This window comes from Prosopis cineraria, unplaced genomic scaffold, assembly GCF_029017545.1.
Source record: "Prosopis cineraria cultivar Desert tree isolate PC_DT_omini unplaced genomic scaffold, ASM2901754v1 PC10, whole genome shotgun sequence".
NCBI classification, from domain to species: Eukaryota; Viridiplantae; Streptophyta; class Magnoliopsida; order Fabales; family Fabaceae; genus Prosopis; species Prosopis cineraria.
The window spans coordinates 7,523,133-7,538,289 of NW_026555341.1; the positions used below are offsets into that span (position 1 = coordinate 7,523,133).

The 15,157-nt window shown below is 33.5% G+C and overlaps 1 protein-coding gene and 2 long non-coding RNA genes across 3 annotated transcripts; all 3 read left to right on the forward strand.

The window, feature by feature from the left end:
- Positions 1–1,698: 1,698 nt before the first annotated feature.
- On the forward strand, positions 1,699–2,619 carry LOC129322372 (uncharacterized). Its single transcript, XR_008596252.1, has 2 exons — positions 1,699–1,985; positions 2,092–2,619. It is a non-coding gene; the product is annotated as an uncharacterized LOC129322372 (long non-coding RNA).
- A 2,888-nt stretch (positions 2,620–5,507) lies between these two features.
- LOC129322371 (reticulon-like protein B1) lies at positions 5,508–7,863 on the forward strand. The gene is made up of 5 exons (XM_054968697.1): positions 5,508–5,840; positions 6,514–6,694; positions 6,775–6,916; positions 7,311–7,380; positions 7,481–7,863. The coding sequence occupies exons 1-5, from the start codon at positions 5,630–5,632 to the stop codon at positions 7,648–7,650; spliced, it is 774 nt and encodes a 257-aa protein (XP_054824672.1). The 5' UTR covers positions 5,508–5,629; the 3' UTR covers positions 7,651–7,863.
- Positions 7,864–12,405: 4,542 nt separating this feature from the next.
- LOC129321255 (uncharacterized) lies at positions 12,406–13,805 on the forward strand. The gene is made up of 3 exons (XR_008595963.1): positions 12,406–12,684; positions 13,238–13,369; positions 13,642–13,805. It is a non-coding gene; the product is annotated as an uncharacterized LOC129321255 (long non-coding RNA).
- Positions 13,806–15,157: the final 1,352 nt, after the last annotated feature.

Genomic DNA, 15,157 nt, shown 5'->3' on the forward strand with positions numbered 1-15,157 from the left:
CTCAATTAAAATAATAAAAACACTTATAATAATAATAAATCCATAATAATTTATAACAATGAGAAAAAATATTTTTATTATAGTTCAAATGATTTAAATTTATAACTTTAATAAAAACAGCATTCAATAAAATTCAACAACACCACATTACAGTAATAATTTAAAAACAAATTCAACAAATCTTCATACAATCATCCACTTAGCATCAATTACACTTCAAATATTTGTCAAAAATAAATTAATTATAATTATAATAAAAAATTAATAGGATTGGATTAGACCAAGCGGTTTGAATGCCTAGTCTTTTGTTCAGTCCGACCCGAAGAAATAATCTGATTTTTTTAATCTTTTTGGTCTTGAAGGACCGATGTCTATATGGACTGAACAAGATTGAGACCATTTCGGATTGGACTGAACCAGACAAGACTGAAATACTTTTGCACAGCCCTAATTGCAAAGTTAGAGAGAGAGAGAGAGACAATAAGGGAAGAGAAAGAGAGAAGGTAGATAAACATGCCACGTGGAGAGGAGAGGGCCAAAGATGCAAGGACAGAGATAGAATTCCTGCCCACCAAGCAAGCTTTTATTTGAAATTAACGATAGGGTTAGATCGCTCTGACTTTAGTTGTTTAGAGTCTAAAATATATCAAATGTAAGTTCAAAGTTTAAATCACCTTGAGTTTATAGAGTTCATATGGCCATCTAATCCAAGAAAAAAACTCATCCCACAAAGCAAATAAGGAAGTATGATGAATTGATAATATTGAAAGTTAAAAGAACCTTAATGAAACCGTCTGCATTCATGAAGTGGGATAATAAGATGCAACAGCCCTACAGTATCTTTTCATTGTCCAACAGGTATCGTTTCAAATTTTGAGGCATAAATTGTTTTTTTTTTAAAGGACCAGGGGTTTTTTTTTGGTGGTAGGATAAAGGATCAGGTTTACATTAAAGGTATTTGCCAGGAGACGTCGTCAGTTCTTACGGGCCACTGGAGGAACAGTAATCAGAGACCGAGTCAATGATCTTTGTCTCAAGATGACCCAGATCACTGCACACTGCTTATAAATTGGGCTTAATAGTCATGGCTTGCTGAACTTCTAGAGCTAGATCCAGTAGATGTCGTTTGCCGAGGTCTTAGAAGACGAGGCTATTCCATGGACTCTGCAAGAACAAGGACTGTAATAAATTCCCCTCACCTGGAAAATGTCCTTCACCATCCCAAGTCTTGGATGTCATATCTGTCATTTCCTTGTCACAATCTTTTGATTTTGGGCCCAATTTCTAGATCCCATTTCCTAATGCCCGTTTGGTAGCATGTGATTTCACTTTGGAGAATTTGGAGTGGAATTAAAAAAATAGGTGGTTTGGTATAATGAATTTCATCTGGAATCTGATTCTATAAGCAACTGCGTCAGCTTTTCTTTCCCTCAAGTTGAGCTTGGATGTGCAGTCAATGTCAATCCTTCTCCAAAAGTAGATCATATTCTTTGAAACCCAAGCCAGTGATTTCCTCAAGGCTCTAAGCCCAACATGAGATCCTGTCTATGATTGACCCAATATCAGCAGTCTTGACGCTTCTTCGTCAGTGAAAAGCCCATGTAGCAGAGTCAGTGTCTCTATGACATGGATATGATAGGCATTTTGTGCGCATACGACAATCGACTCTTGAATATTCATTTCCATAGAGACAGCGAAAGTGTTGCAAAGCCTGAAGTGCAATCGATTATCATAGCCAAGTGGCATATTCGTTGAATGTTCGCTTTTGAACCGGATGACCAATCTAACACGGTCGTTGGTTCATATGTCCCTTCTTCCCTTCTCCCACTCCACCAAACAACCTCGTTCAACGGACATTAAAAACAAATCCTTCTGGTATTTGCGTCAAAAAATTCCGAGGTTGTTCTTCTGTTTCTGCAACTCGGCCTCTTGCTTCTCATCATTGCCATTCATTTTTCTATCGAGTCACCCTTCACACGGATGAGGTAATTTAATCCTTTACTTACCCTCCACCTGTCTCTTGATTACTCTTTTTTCAGGTCTGTATCTTCGTCTTTTGTGTTAAACTGGTATTACTGGTTTCCCCCTCAGCTTCGGCTCTGCCTCGATGAGATTTTACGAACCATTTAGTGTCGTACCATAAGAAATTACTCGAATCGAAGTTTTTGGTCTTTGCTGCGGTTAAGGGATAGCAAATTTACGACTTAGGACATGTATTACCAGGACACAAACGTGCCTCATGCCTGATTCGATTTTGTGTCGTGCATTCAAAAATGTCCGATCGGATCATGATGGGAACTCTGCCTTGATTGATTGTGATTTGTTCATAACTTTCTTCCAATTATTTTCCCGTATATTGGACAATCATAATTAGACGTATCAATCCTTATGTTAGTCAGCCTTTGTTAGAAGAGTAGTTGGCTGCTTGGACTTGGAGTTTCACTTTAGCTTGCCCTTTTGTCCACAATCCTTTGTCTCTCGTTGAAGTAGTTGTGCAATGTTGAAACGATTTCTTCTTCAACCAGCGGGGGCCGTGAATTTCCTGTTAGGTTTGGGTTAGAGAGTGTAAAGATTGAGTCGAGATTTGTGGATGCATGATGTATAAATGGGGTTTGTTGCTTTCTCGGCTCTCGTTTCTTGATTACAGCTGTATTCAAGAAACTTTTTATTAGGCCACCGGATTGACTTTCACCATCTCTTAGCTCATTGTCTCGTAGTAATTTGGTTTTTGGTATGTGGGGTAATGTAACTTGGCATCTTTATTTTCCGTGGCCGGGCTTTTAGCATCTTGTTTTTAGCCTTTGTCTGGATGGGAAGCATTATTAATCATCACATAATCAAAACGATCACGCACCTAATTAACCATTTACAATTGCTGGGGAGAGACTTCAAAACGTAAAGCGGTTCAGTATTGGCAACCGAAAGTCCGAAACTTTCAGTTCATGTCTGCACGTCTATATATTCTGTGTACTTGCTACTGTCCTTTTTATTAAACATCTATAACTATTCTTCAAAATTCTCCTCTCTCTATAATTGCTTTTTCCTATCCTCTCTTCTCAATGAATTACACCAATCACAGAGTAATTTTGAAAAGCTGTAAAAAAAAAAAAATTGACATATAGACGCAATTCAACAGAAAATATAACTTATGTGTGTATATTATATGAGATCAACAGAAAATCACATCATTCACAAGTAATGAACTGTTTTTATTAAATTTTATATTACATATATAGACGCAATTCAGTTTGCTTTATTTTTTCTGATAATATAACTTTTAGTCAACTCATTCTTGTGGTTTATTGAGTTTTCAAACTCTAAATTATCAATTTAGCTATTAAATTTTGATGGTTTACAAACTTATTCTTATAATTTACTGAGTTAAGAAATGAATTGTTTTATATTGAATAAAAAACTATAAAGAGCTTATTCTCCCAATTAAAAATACTATAGAAATGAGTTGTTTTAAATTAAAGTTCATGAATTAAATTGGTAATTGAGAAATTCAAGGACCAAAATTCGTTTTCTCTATTTTTTTTATTCTGTAGTGACTAGAACAATTCTCATTCCATGCTAAGTAATCCTTTAATTTTCTAGGAAGGCTAGATTTTTACTCTTTCTTGTCCAAAATATACGTAGTTTTTTAAAATTTTTTGCATATTAATAAAGTTCTCATTTTTATATAAATATATATTATTTTTTCTTTTTAAAAGTTCCCATTCTTATGTAAATATATATTATTTTTTTTCTTTTGTTTTTAGTCAAAATTACTATTTCATGATGAGGAAGAGATAAATTTACACAAAAATATATGTTAATAAATATAATTGGTAAAATGAATTTTTTTACACATAATAAGTTACTTATATTTCTATTATTCATCTAACCTTACAACTTCCTTACTATTGAAGCTTTTTATTTTATAAAATTACGTTCTTATCATTGAAGCAAACTTCATGCAGTTAATTTTATCCTTAAACGAAAAGAAAAAAAAAATAATTTGGATAATATGACAAGATAACAAGTTTATCTAAATTCTCGAGTTTAATAATAACCTTAGAGAACTAAATATATTGAATCTTATTTTCTTCCAAATTAAACTCCTCTCGCTCTTGAGTTATTAGTTTTTTAATTTATTCTTTTCGTTAAAAAATGTAACATTTTTTAGAGAGTTGTATAATAAAAAATATAAGGCATTTTTAATCTTTTGAGGTGTAATTATTGCTGTTTTTTTTAAAAGTATCTTTATCGATAATAATTTTATATTTATTATAGGGTGTTTAATAGAGGTAAATATGAAAAGATAGAGTTAATTAAAAAAATAAGTAATTACTTTATTGAGGTGAGATTTAGTTAAAAATAATTTATTTTTTTAAATGGAGGGAATATCTAATTAATGCAAAAGTTATCGCGTAGTCAGGGAAAGTAAAATCTTAAACCCTGACATGGATTTTTAGGGCTTTGGGATTATCTTTCATTTAAGATTTTACAAGCTTTTTGTTACATCTTTTTTCTAGGTAATCACTTAGGAAAATGACAATTAAGGATCCCTTAAAGATATTAATCTCAATTAAAGACTATAAAATTTTAAAATTTAGTCTTTAATTGAGATAAAAAAAATATAGTTTGTCTTAAATGTCCTTAAAAAGAAAAACCCAATTATGTTGAAATCCTAATTATGTTATTTTTACAATATACATCAATAATTTTCTCACATTGGGTTAATGAATTCTCAAGTGATGTTAGTGAATCCCATCTCACATTAGTGGATCCTAATTTTGGATAAGTTATTTCTTGTTAAACAATCGATTTTTAGATAGGGTTTTATTTTTTTTACAATATACATTAAATTTTTTTTTTCAATTGAGTTAGTGAATTTTTAAATAGCACTTTTTTTTAAACAATCGATCCTTAAGTGAGATTTTATGTTTTCACAATATTTGTTAAAAAAATTTTTAAGTCGAATTAGTAAATTTTTAAATGATGCTTTTTGTTAAACAATTGATTTTTAAGTGAAATTTCATATTTTTACAATATACGTGAGCAGTTTTTTTTAAGTGGGATTAGTGAATTTTTAAGTGGTGTTAGTAAATTTCACATCACGTTAATGAATTTCAAAGGCATTTAAGGCAAATTATATTTTTTTATTTTGAAGTCCTTAATTGAGATTTTAAAATTTTTTTGTCCTTAGAATTAATGTCTTTACGAGGTCTTTAATTATTATTTTCCCTAATCACTTTCTATTACATCTTTAATCTTAAGCTAAGTATAGAAACTTATATTTTATTTACTATAAAAAATTGTATTATATGAATAATAACGAAATATATTTTAATTTATACACATTAATTAGTAATTAATTATCGTAATAAATTTTCTTAACCTTCACATTAAGGAAAATGCCGAATTCGTGTCGAAACCATGTAAATTCGGCTCACTCACCTGAACGGTCGATATGCCTGCCATCCGTTGCCGTGGTCATCACTCTCCCTATTTTAAAGGCTTGAAAAGGATGGCACGATTATTCTTGCAATCGAGTGGCTTTCCTGTTCCTTCCAGACGATTCGAAACCAGCTTAGGGTTTGTGACCATCACCGATTGGAAACCCGAATCTTGCAGTTTGTGAATCATGGCTGAGCATCATGAGCACGATGAGCCAAAGTCTGAATCACTGTTAGATAAGATAGCTGAGAAGATTCATGATCAGCATTCCTCGTCCTCGTCTTCGTCTGATTCAGACGACGAGAAGAAGGATAGCTCGTCGTCTTTGATCAAATCCAAGATTTTCCGACTTTTTGGAAGGGAAAAGCCAGTTCATAAGGTCCTTGGTGGCGGAAAACGTACGAGATTCATTGTCTACAGCTATTTCTTTTAGTCATGGAACTTGGGTTTCCAATTGATCTAGAGTACTGTTATTCTTATGCTTCGAATCTGCCTTTTTTCATTGCGAATCGTCTTCTGAATATGATTTTTCTAACCTTCTTTTCAGTGATAAAACGATTTAAGTCAAATCATAACTATTGTCGCAGTTGCTTACATTTTCCCTTAAGTAGGGATGAGATTTGTTCTCATATATATAATTTCACATGATTAAACCTTTTTCTCCGTTGGAACTTGGTGGATACATCCTTGAATTTATTATATGTAATATTGCCTTTATTTTGTGTGCTAAAATGATGAGCAACAGCGAAGCAGATATATTGTATTTGTAAATTATATCAAATATGTAATGCATAATTCATAATCGAAACTCTAGAGTCTTGATTTTGTGAGGAAAAACATCCTTAAAATGTTATATCGGATGATTAGTTATTTGACTTTGATGTCAGCTCGTGTTTTTTTGGGGTAGGCTCTGTTCCGTCGTTATGGTTTCTCGATTCGTTGTGTTTGGTGCTAATTCTTCATTAAGATGGCATACTTGGCGTTTAGAGCCTGAATTTGTACCGCACCACAGTTTCTTTGGTTCTTTGCTTTGTTTGCTGCTGTCTGCTGATTTGCTTGTTCGTGTAACAGCGGCAGATGTTATGCTATGGAGGAATAAGAAGATATCAGCTTCTGCTCTTGGTGTTGCAACAGCTGTATGGGTTCTGTTTGATTTGCTTGAATACCATCTACTCACTTTAACCTGCCACTTCCTGATACTTGCACTGGCAATTTTATTCTTGTGGTCCAATGCCTCAGCTTTTATCAACAAGTAAAGCGTTTAGACAATGCATTCATCTTATGGAACTTAATTCCTTTTCATGTGTGGGTTTAATTATTTGTTTTTATCAGGACTCCACCGCGTATCCCAGAAGTTCACATCCCAGAGGAACCTGTTCTACAGTTTGCTTCCGCTCTTAGAATTGAGATCAATTGGCTTTTTGCTACTTTGAGGGATGTTGCATCAGGAAGAGATCTCAAGAAGTTTCTTTCTGTATGTTGATATCCTTTTATAACTTACAGAGTTGTAGTCATATCACAAATGTGGTGCTTGCTGGCGTGTGCTCTATGAAAAAATTTTGGGTTGTCAAAGTGTAAACCTAGGAGAAGGAGGGGTTAATGTGAAGAAATCGAATGAGGGAGAGTGCCTGAGTGCAGTGTAGGGTTTTACAAGAAATTGAGTGGGTTAAAAGGGATGGGGGATGCATCTCTTAACATTGTTCTCACCTACCCATTTTGTTGACTAGATGACCAATTTTGTAACCTGGCGATCATTTAATAGTGAGTTTTGGGCAGTTATAATGTGTATCCTGAAATACCAGTGTAGGTTGTGCTTATTTCTTCTTACTTTCTTGGCTGGCATTTTACTCTGCTGTATTATATGATAGGTGATTGCGGGGTTATGGGTTTTCTCTATTGTCGGGGGTTGTTGCAACTTCTTGACGCTGTTCTATATAGGTAATGAATCTTTCTATTTCTGTTGGGGTTTATATGGAGACCAGTGCTTAGTGCCTTGAAATATTATTTTGATATGTATATTCTAATGTGTGTGGAACAGCCTTTGTTTTGCTTCACACTGTTCCTGTGCTCTATGAGAAGTATGAAGATCAGGTGGATGCACTTGCTGAGAAGGCAACCGTGGAGATTAAGAAGCAGTATGCAGTGTTTGATGCCAAGGTCTTGAGTAAGATTCCCAAGGGACCTCTGAAGGATACAAAGAAGGATTGAAGCGGCTGACAAATGTGCGATGTGGTTGGGCATTCTTCAGTACCCCTTTTTTTTGTCAAAGTCTTATCTTCTTTAGTTTATATTTTTCGAGGTACAGGGGAAAGATCAAGCTTGCTTTTGTTTCAGCTGCTTTCATGGATGTCTCTGGAATTCTGTTATATGGATGTCTCTGGAATTCTATGTTATATGGATGTCTTGTTTACTCGTTCTTAATTCTTGTGTTATTTTGAAGATTTGCCCTTTTGGGAAAGAGGGGGCAACTGGCAAGGAGGTTTTTCTGTACATCAATGCGTGGTTCTCCCATCTTATTTAAAGCTTGATGAACCATGACGGCTCCTTGATTTAACAAGATATTTTCATGTTTGTTGATGGTCTCTTACTCTGCGGGAAATTAGAATATGGAATTTGTTCGCCAATAAGAAGTGTCTGCACTAATGCAGCTGTGAAACTTGGTATGATTGTTTTTGCTCTGCAGGTTGAACCTTTGAGAATATTTGAATTAAATGATACTTTTACCACCTTTAATGGCTGGCTTCGATATATGTAACATTGTGAATTTACATTTGACTTGTATTTCATAACGATTAAAATTGATTTTTCATGATGTTTCACAAAAGGATACTTTCTTCTATTTTTTTTTAACACAATCATTAAGGTTTATAGTTTTATCAAATTTTGTTTTTAGTTTTTATATTTATAAGATTGCCAAGAGTAGGGAAAGAAAATCAAGAGATCTAGAACAGGTAAGGTGTATTAAGGATGAAGAGGGAAGAATTTTAGTTACAGATGATGAAATTAAAAATAGATGGGAGGCTTATTTTTCTAAACTTTTCAATGATGGAGAGGATTCATCTAGTAACTTGGAGGATTTAGTAACTGGTGAAGGAGAACAAAATTTGTCATTCTATCGAAAAATACGTGATAAGGAGGTAAAGGAAGCTCTTAAGAAAATGGCAAATGGTAGAGTTAACGGACCTGATTGTATATCTATCGAAGCGTGGAAATGTTTAGGTGAAGAAGGGGTGAGATGGTTAACTAAGTTATTTAATGTGATTTTACGGTCCAAGAAAATGCCTGATGAGTGGAGGAGAAGTACATTAATTCCTATTTATAAAAATAAAGGAGATATTCAGAATTGTACTAACTATAGAGGGATTAAACTCATGAGCCACACAATGAAATTGTGGGAGAAAGTAATTGAGCACAGGTTGAGATTGGAGACAAGTATTTCTGAGAATCAATTTGGTTTTATGCCAGGTAGATCAACTACAGAGGCGATTTATCTACTAAGGGGATTAATGGAAAAGTATCGTTGTAAAAATAAAGATCTACACATGGTTTTTATTGATTTGGAAAAAGCTTATGACCGTATACCAAGAGAAGTGCTTTGGAAAGCGTTGGAAAAAAAGGGAGTACGGATTGCTTATATTAAAGCCATACAAGATATGTATGAGGGGGTAAAAACTAGTATAAGAACGCCTAGTGGTCAAACAAAGGATTTTCCTATAAAGATTGGGCTACATCAGGGATCATCTCTGAGTCCTTATTTGTTCAACTTGATTTTAAATGTTTTGACGGAACATATTCAAGAGGAAATCCCGAAATGTATGCTCTTCGCGGATGATATAGTTCTTATAGCAGAGACAAGAGAAGAGGTTAATTGCAAACTTGAGTTATGGAGGAGGACATTGGAGTCAAAAGGTTTTCGTCTGAGTAGAAGTAAGACGGAATATTTATATTGTAAATTTGATAAAGGACTATTCGAAAATAATTTGGAAGTGAAATTGGGAGATCAAATTATACCTCAAGTGGAAAAGTTTAGATATTTGGGAGCCATTATCCAAAATGATGGCGAAATCAGTGGAGATATTTCACATAGAATTCAAGCTGGGTGGTTTAATTGGAGAAAAGCTAAAGGAGTTATTTGTGACCGTAAGGTGCCTAATAAACTTAAAGGAAAGTTTTATCGTACTGCTATCAGACCGGCAATGTTATATAGTAGTGAATGCTGGGCTCTAACGGGACAGCAAGAGCATAAAGTTGGAGTAGCAGAGATGAGAATGTTACGATGGATGTGCGGACATACACGTAAAGATAAAATTCGAAATGAGCACATACGTGAAAAAGTGAGGGTGGCACCTATTGAGGAAAAAATGGTAGAAAATCGGTTGAGATGGTTTGGGCATGTACAAAGAAGACCAAGGGAGGCACCAGTGAGAAGAGTGGAACATATAACTTTGAGTCCGATTAAGAGAGGTAGAGGAAGGCCTAAGAGAACACTCTTGGAAGTTGTTGAACGTGATCTCTTAATTAATAATATTTCTAAAAGCTTAATAAATGATAGAGCACAATGGCGTCTTGCAATCCATGTAGCCGACCCCACCTAGTGGGATAAAGGCTTGTTGTTGTTGTTGTTGTTTTATATTTTTGTTTTAGTGTTTTAAGTTTTTATAAAGGTTGAAAAAGATTGTTGAAATTATAGAGAGTAAAAATACTATAAGAATGACAAAAATTGAAAGTGAAAGTGTTAAACATTGCTGTGCTGAGAGAAGTTTCACCTTCTCTTTAGATTTTTGAAGAGAAGGTTTATCTTCTTCATTGAAGCTGACTTCTTCTCCCTTTCTTCATACTTTGTCTTTTTCTCAATGAATCCAAAGTTTGTATCAGGCCCAAACTTCACATTCTCAGCTTCAATGAATACTAGAGTCAACATGAATCCACCTAGAAATGGATCTGCTAAATAGAAATGTGATGAAGTTAGATGATGAAAAAGCAATGAAAGATCAAGACATGGACCCATCCAGAGACACTCAACTGTTGAGTGAACATGTCTCCTCTATTGAGCAACTGATAGAGGATTAAAGAATATCATCAAAAGATAATACCTCTGCCTCAACTAGTAAAGAAGACACCATTAAGAGAACCCAGGTTGCCAAGGCACCAATTTCCTATATGGATTCTCTAATTGGCTATAATGGATGCTACGGCATCAATGACTCCAAAGACACTCAGCATATCAATGATGATCTTGCTAAAGAGTTAAACATAGATTGGACTCCATCTGAATCAACTAACAAGCTAATGGATCGTTGCCCAATGGTCCCAATATCAAATAAAGAATGAAAAAATATATGCTTACTTTGGATGGATGCTTTAGTGATTAACACCCTTGGCATCCAAATTCATCCGAGATTACTTAAACCAAGGTTAGCAAGAAGGTGGAATCTTAAAGATTTTGAACTTATTAATTTAGTCAATAGTTATTATATTGTTAGAACCAAAAATTCTGAGGCTTATGAACATATCCTAAATGGAGGACCATAGACAATATTTGATCACTGCATTTTGGTTCAAAGATGATCATCGAATTTTAACCCAACTACTAACTCACTTGGTAAAATTGCTCTGTGGGTTAGACTTTCGAATGTCCCTATCCAATGCTACAATAAGGATATTTCGTGAAAGATGGGGGATTGTATTGGCAAGACATTAAAAGTTGATAATAATACTCTTTAAAAAGTAAATTCTTAAGATTCAACTAGAAAAACAAAGAGAGGCAAATTCGTCAGAATCAGTGTAGAAATCGATTTACAAAAAAAACTTGTCCCGAGATTGCTTATCAGAGATGAAATCTATAATGTGGAATATGAAAGCCTTAATCTCATTTGTTTTGGATGTGGTTGCTATGGTCATAGTAAAAACACTTGCCCCCACAATCCAAAAAATTCCTAGACAAATCAAAAAACCAAGGTAGAACTACAAGGGCAGTATAACATCTTGATTTTTATATAATAAAGAAATTGTGGAATTTAGGTTTTGAGGAAAAAAATGATAATAATAGGAATTTATATTATTTGAGGTTATTTAAAAATAATATTATGATTAAGTATTTAATTATGAATTTAAAAATTTAAATTTAAAATTATATAAGCAATATTTAGTTAAGATATAATACATAAATAATTTTTTTATGTGTGTGTTAAAAAAAAAGAGAAGGTAGAAGGAAAAAAAAGGGGGGGTGGAAGGTTGTTGTTTCTAAGTCCCACATTGGTTAGATGAGGGAAGAGAAGAGGTGCCTTCATGTATAAAAAGGAGGGGGTGTGTGCATTAGGAAGCATGAGAGGCTAAGATGCAATTTAGAGGAAATTGCAACTTTTGGCCTAAAGGTTTTTATAATTAAATTCAAACCTATAGTTTTTTTAATATAATTTTGGGACTCACAATCCCATTTTTATATTATTTTTCTCTCTTCCTCTCACGTTGCTCGGCGTTTTCTCGCAAGGGGGATTATTTTTTTTTCTTCAGGTATGTCCTAACTTTCCTGTTTAGATTAGCATTTAAAAATTTATTTAATTACAAAATTAATTTTATAGTTATTTTCTAAATAATATTAGCTTTCTAGTGATATGATTATTTTGTAGGATAGAGTAAATATTTTGATTAGGATTTTTCTATAGAATAGTTAATCTGATGATATGATGGATTAAAAATATAGGTTAAAACTCTTAGAGATATAATAAATATTATAGAATATTTTCTTGAGGTTGAAACTCATGTTTAAAAATTTTTGAGTTAAAATCTAGATCTATATGGTTGAATTTATGTGGAATCTGAGATGTAGGGATAAACCTATGATTATTAAATATTTATTTAAGTATGAATAGGTATTTTTGAGGTTATAGAAAGGTGATTTAAGGCTTCAGAATAATTTTAAAATTTAATTTATTTTTGGATAAATTTTTAGAATATAGAAGGATGAAATTGTGATACTAGAAGTAATTTGAGGATAAAAAAAAATAGTTTATTAGGGTACGAGAATTTTAGAAAAGAATTTGGGAAGTTAAATGAGGCATAAATCTTAAATTAGTGTTAATATGGATTATAGATCTAAGACTTTCTAACTATTTAAATTAGAGTTATTTATTTTAATGTAAAATTAATATATAGTATTGTGAAATAATTATGTAGATTATATTGACAAAGATAATGGTGAAAAAGGAGTTGTGAAGGGGAACTTGTTATTCAAGACACAAGGTAACCATTATTAATGTGTTGTGATGAGTGTGTTTGTGAATGGTTATGTGTTGTTTTATTGTTTGAAAAAATTATGAATTAATAAAAATAAATACTGTATATATATGCTTGTTTGAAATTATTGCCAAGTGGGTCAAAAATTTATTTTTGTTTATCATGATGAGATATTATTGTTCGGATATATTCCTGTTTGGATATTTGAATGATGCATGACTTGTCAGGGTATTTTAATATATGGTGTTAATGGGAATTTCTGTTCAGTTAATTATTACCACGTGGTAAGCCCTCATTGGACCCAATGAGTGGAGTGTCGCTTGGTCCAACTCACCTTTGGCCGGGTGATTTGGCATCCGAGCATGGCGAAAGGAGGATATAAGGTGCAGTCATGCAAATTAAATACTTGTTCGGTTTGTTTGAAAGTATTGTTCGGTTAAATGTTTTGTGTGCCTACTTAGCAATCGCATGATTAGTTACATCCGCATGCATCATTACATATTAATTTTTGGTTACTGGGACTTTTAAGTCTCATTCCCCGTGGTTAATATTTTTACAGGAGCGAGTCCGGCCGAGAAAGCACCAGAGGTGTAATTATGGTGTATGAGACACCATCTTTTACGTTGCCTCTTATTTTGGATTATACAATGTATCTTGTGCCAACTTAGGACATATCTTCTTTGTGGAGCATGTAAACTCTAATCCTTTTTATTAAATGCATTTATATGTTCAAGAGGATTATGTCTGTCCCTTTTAATTTATGACCTGATTTGAATAACATGCTATGAGGATCATGTCTGTCCTTCATGGTTCTAATTGCTTTTTGAGATATTTTAAGACCTGTGGTATATTGTTAGAAATTTTTCTATCATGATAAGGGTATGATAAGGGTTCAATAAAAAAAATGAGTTGTTGAATTAATAATTTACGAAAGATCGGTTTGTAAATTTGAGGGTGTTACAGGCAGTAACTCATCCACATGAACCAAAATAATTAGGTAGGCGTAACATTTAACGGACCATCACAAAACTTACTGGAGGACGATCGTAGTGAGTGAAATAAACCCAAGAAAACTTTCCAAGCACAGCAAACGAGACATCCAATGAGTAGAAATTTCGAGCCTCAAATGGGTAGAGTTTTTGATCAACGTCATGGTTGGCCTTTACACACAAACCGAGGTACAAACCCCAACTCAAAAACTCAATTTGATGTTTTATCTAACCTTGAGCAGGTTATTGACTTTGAAATGAAAAAGGATAGTGGTGACCTCAAGCAAAATAACACTTCTATAAACCATTGTAGTAGATCTGTCTGGAAGGTATGGAAAAAGAAAGACCTATTTGGGTCTAAACGTACGAGACAGAACAAAGCAGGGGAAGACTCAGTTCAAACACCATATGATACTGAGAAACAAAATAACTGAGAAGTTAGAAGTAAAGAACGGATGGGTAACGCAATAAAGAAGAAGCAAACTGGACCCAAATTTACTTGGGAAGGCCCAAAACCCTTAATGAAGACTTGATGGAAAACAAAAATGAGTCCAGCAACATACCAAACAAGCCCAATAAATGAATCCACTTAGTTGTTAGAGGAAACAAACGGCACGTGGGCTCATCTTCCCAGCCCATTAATGCCTATAAAAATACCAAGCCCATGAGTGAAATCCAAAACACAGAAAACTACTTCTCATCGAATCTGAGCGTATGGGACAATTCCAAAGTTGATGACAGACCCTCAACTCTTAATTACACACATTTAAAACCCCCAGACCTAGAATCCTCTCCAAGTATCGTCCCTGAGACACAATTCCATGAGGATGCTAAAGTGGAAATCCAAAATAAGAATTTAAGAAATTTAAATAATACCCTTATTGCTGAAGATGTTTGCTTAGACAATGAAGATATGGCGATTATCTTCTTGATGAAGAATTCAAAACTACACCTATTATTGAAAATCTTGAAGATGATGATTTCAGTGACAACCAGATTGAGGAAATGTATTCAAATATTAACGGTTAATATCCTGCAGATTTTTACTCCTTTGTTATTATTAATTATTTTTTATTATTAATATTATTTGTTGAAATTGTAGAGGTTCTTGTGCTAAAAGCTTTCCTTCCAGAGTAAAAGAGATTACTAAATGTCATAATGCTCAAATTTTTATTCTGGTTGAGACTAGAGCTAGTAGTACCAAAGCTGATAAAATTATTAGGAAATTGGGATTTTCTGACTGGATCCGTGTTGAAGCAACTAGTTATGCAGGAGGCATCTGGCTACTTTAGAATAATGATTTTATTAATATTGAATATATTTATTCCAATGTTCAGCTTCTTCATTGCAAAGTCAAGATTCCTCAAAAGGATACTTATTATCTTCTATCATGCATTTATGAGGATCCTAACCCATGCAACTGTGATTATCTTTGGTAATCTATTATTAATCGTTTCAATAACATATCTGAGCCTTGGCTTTTTGTTGGT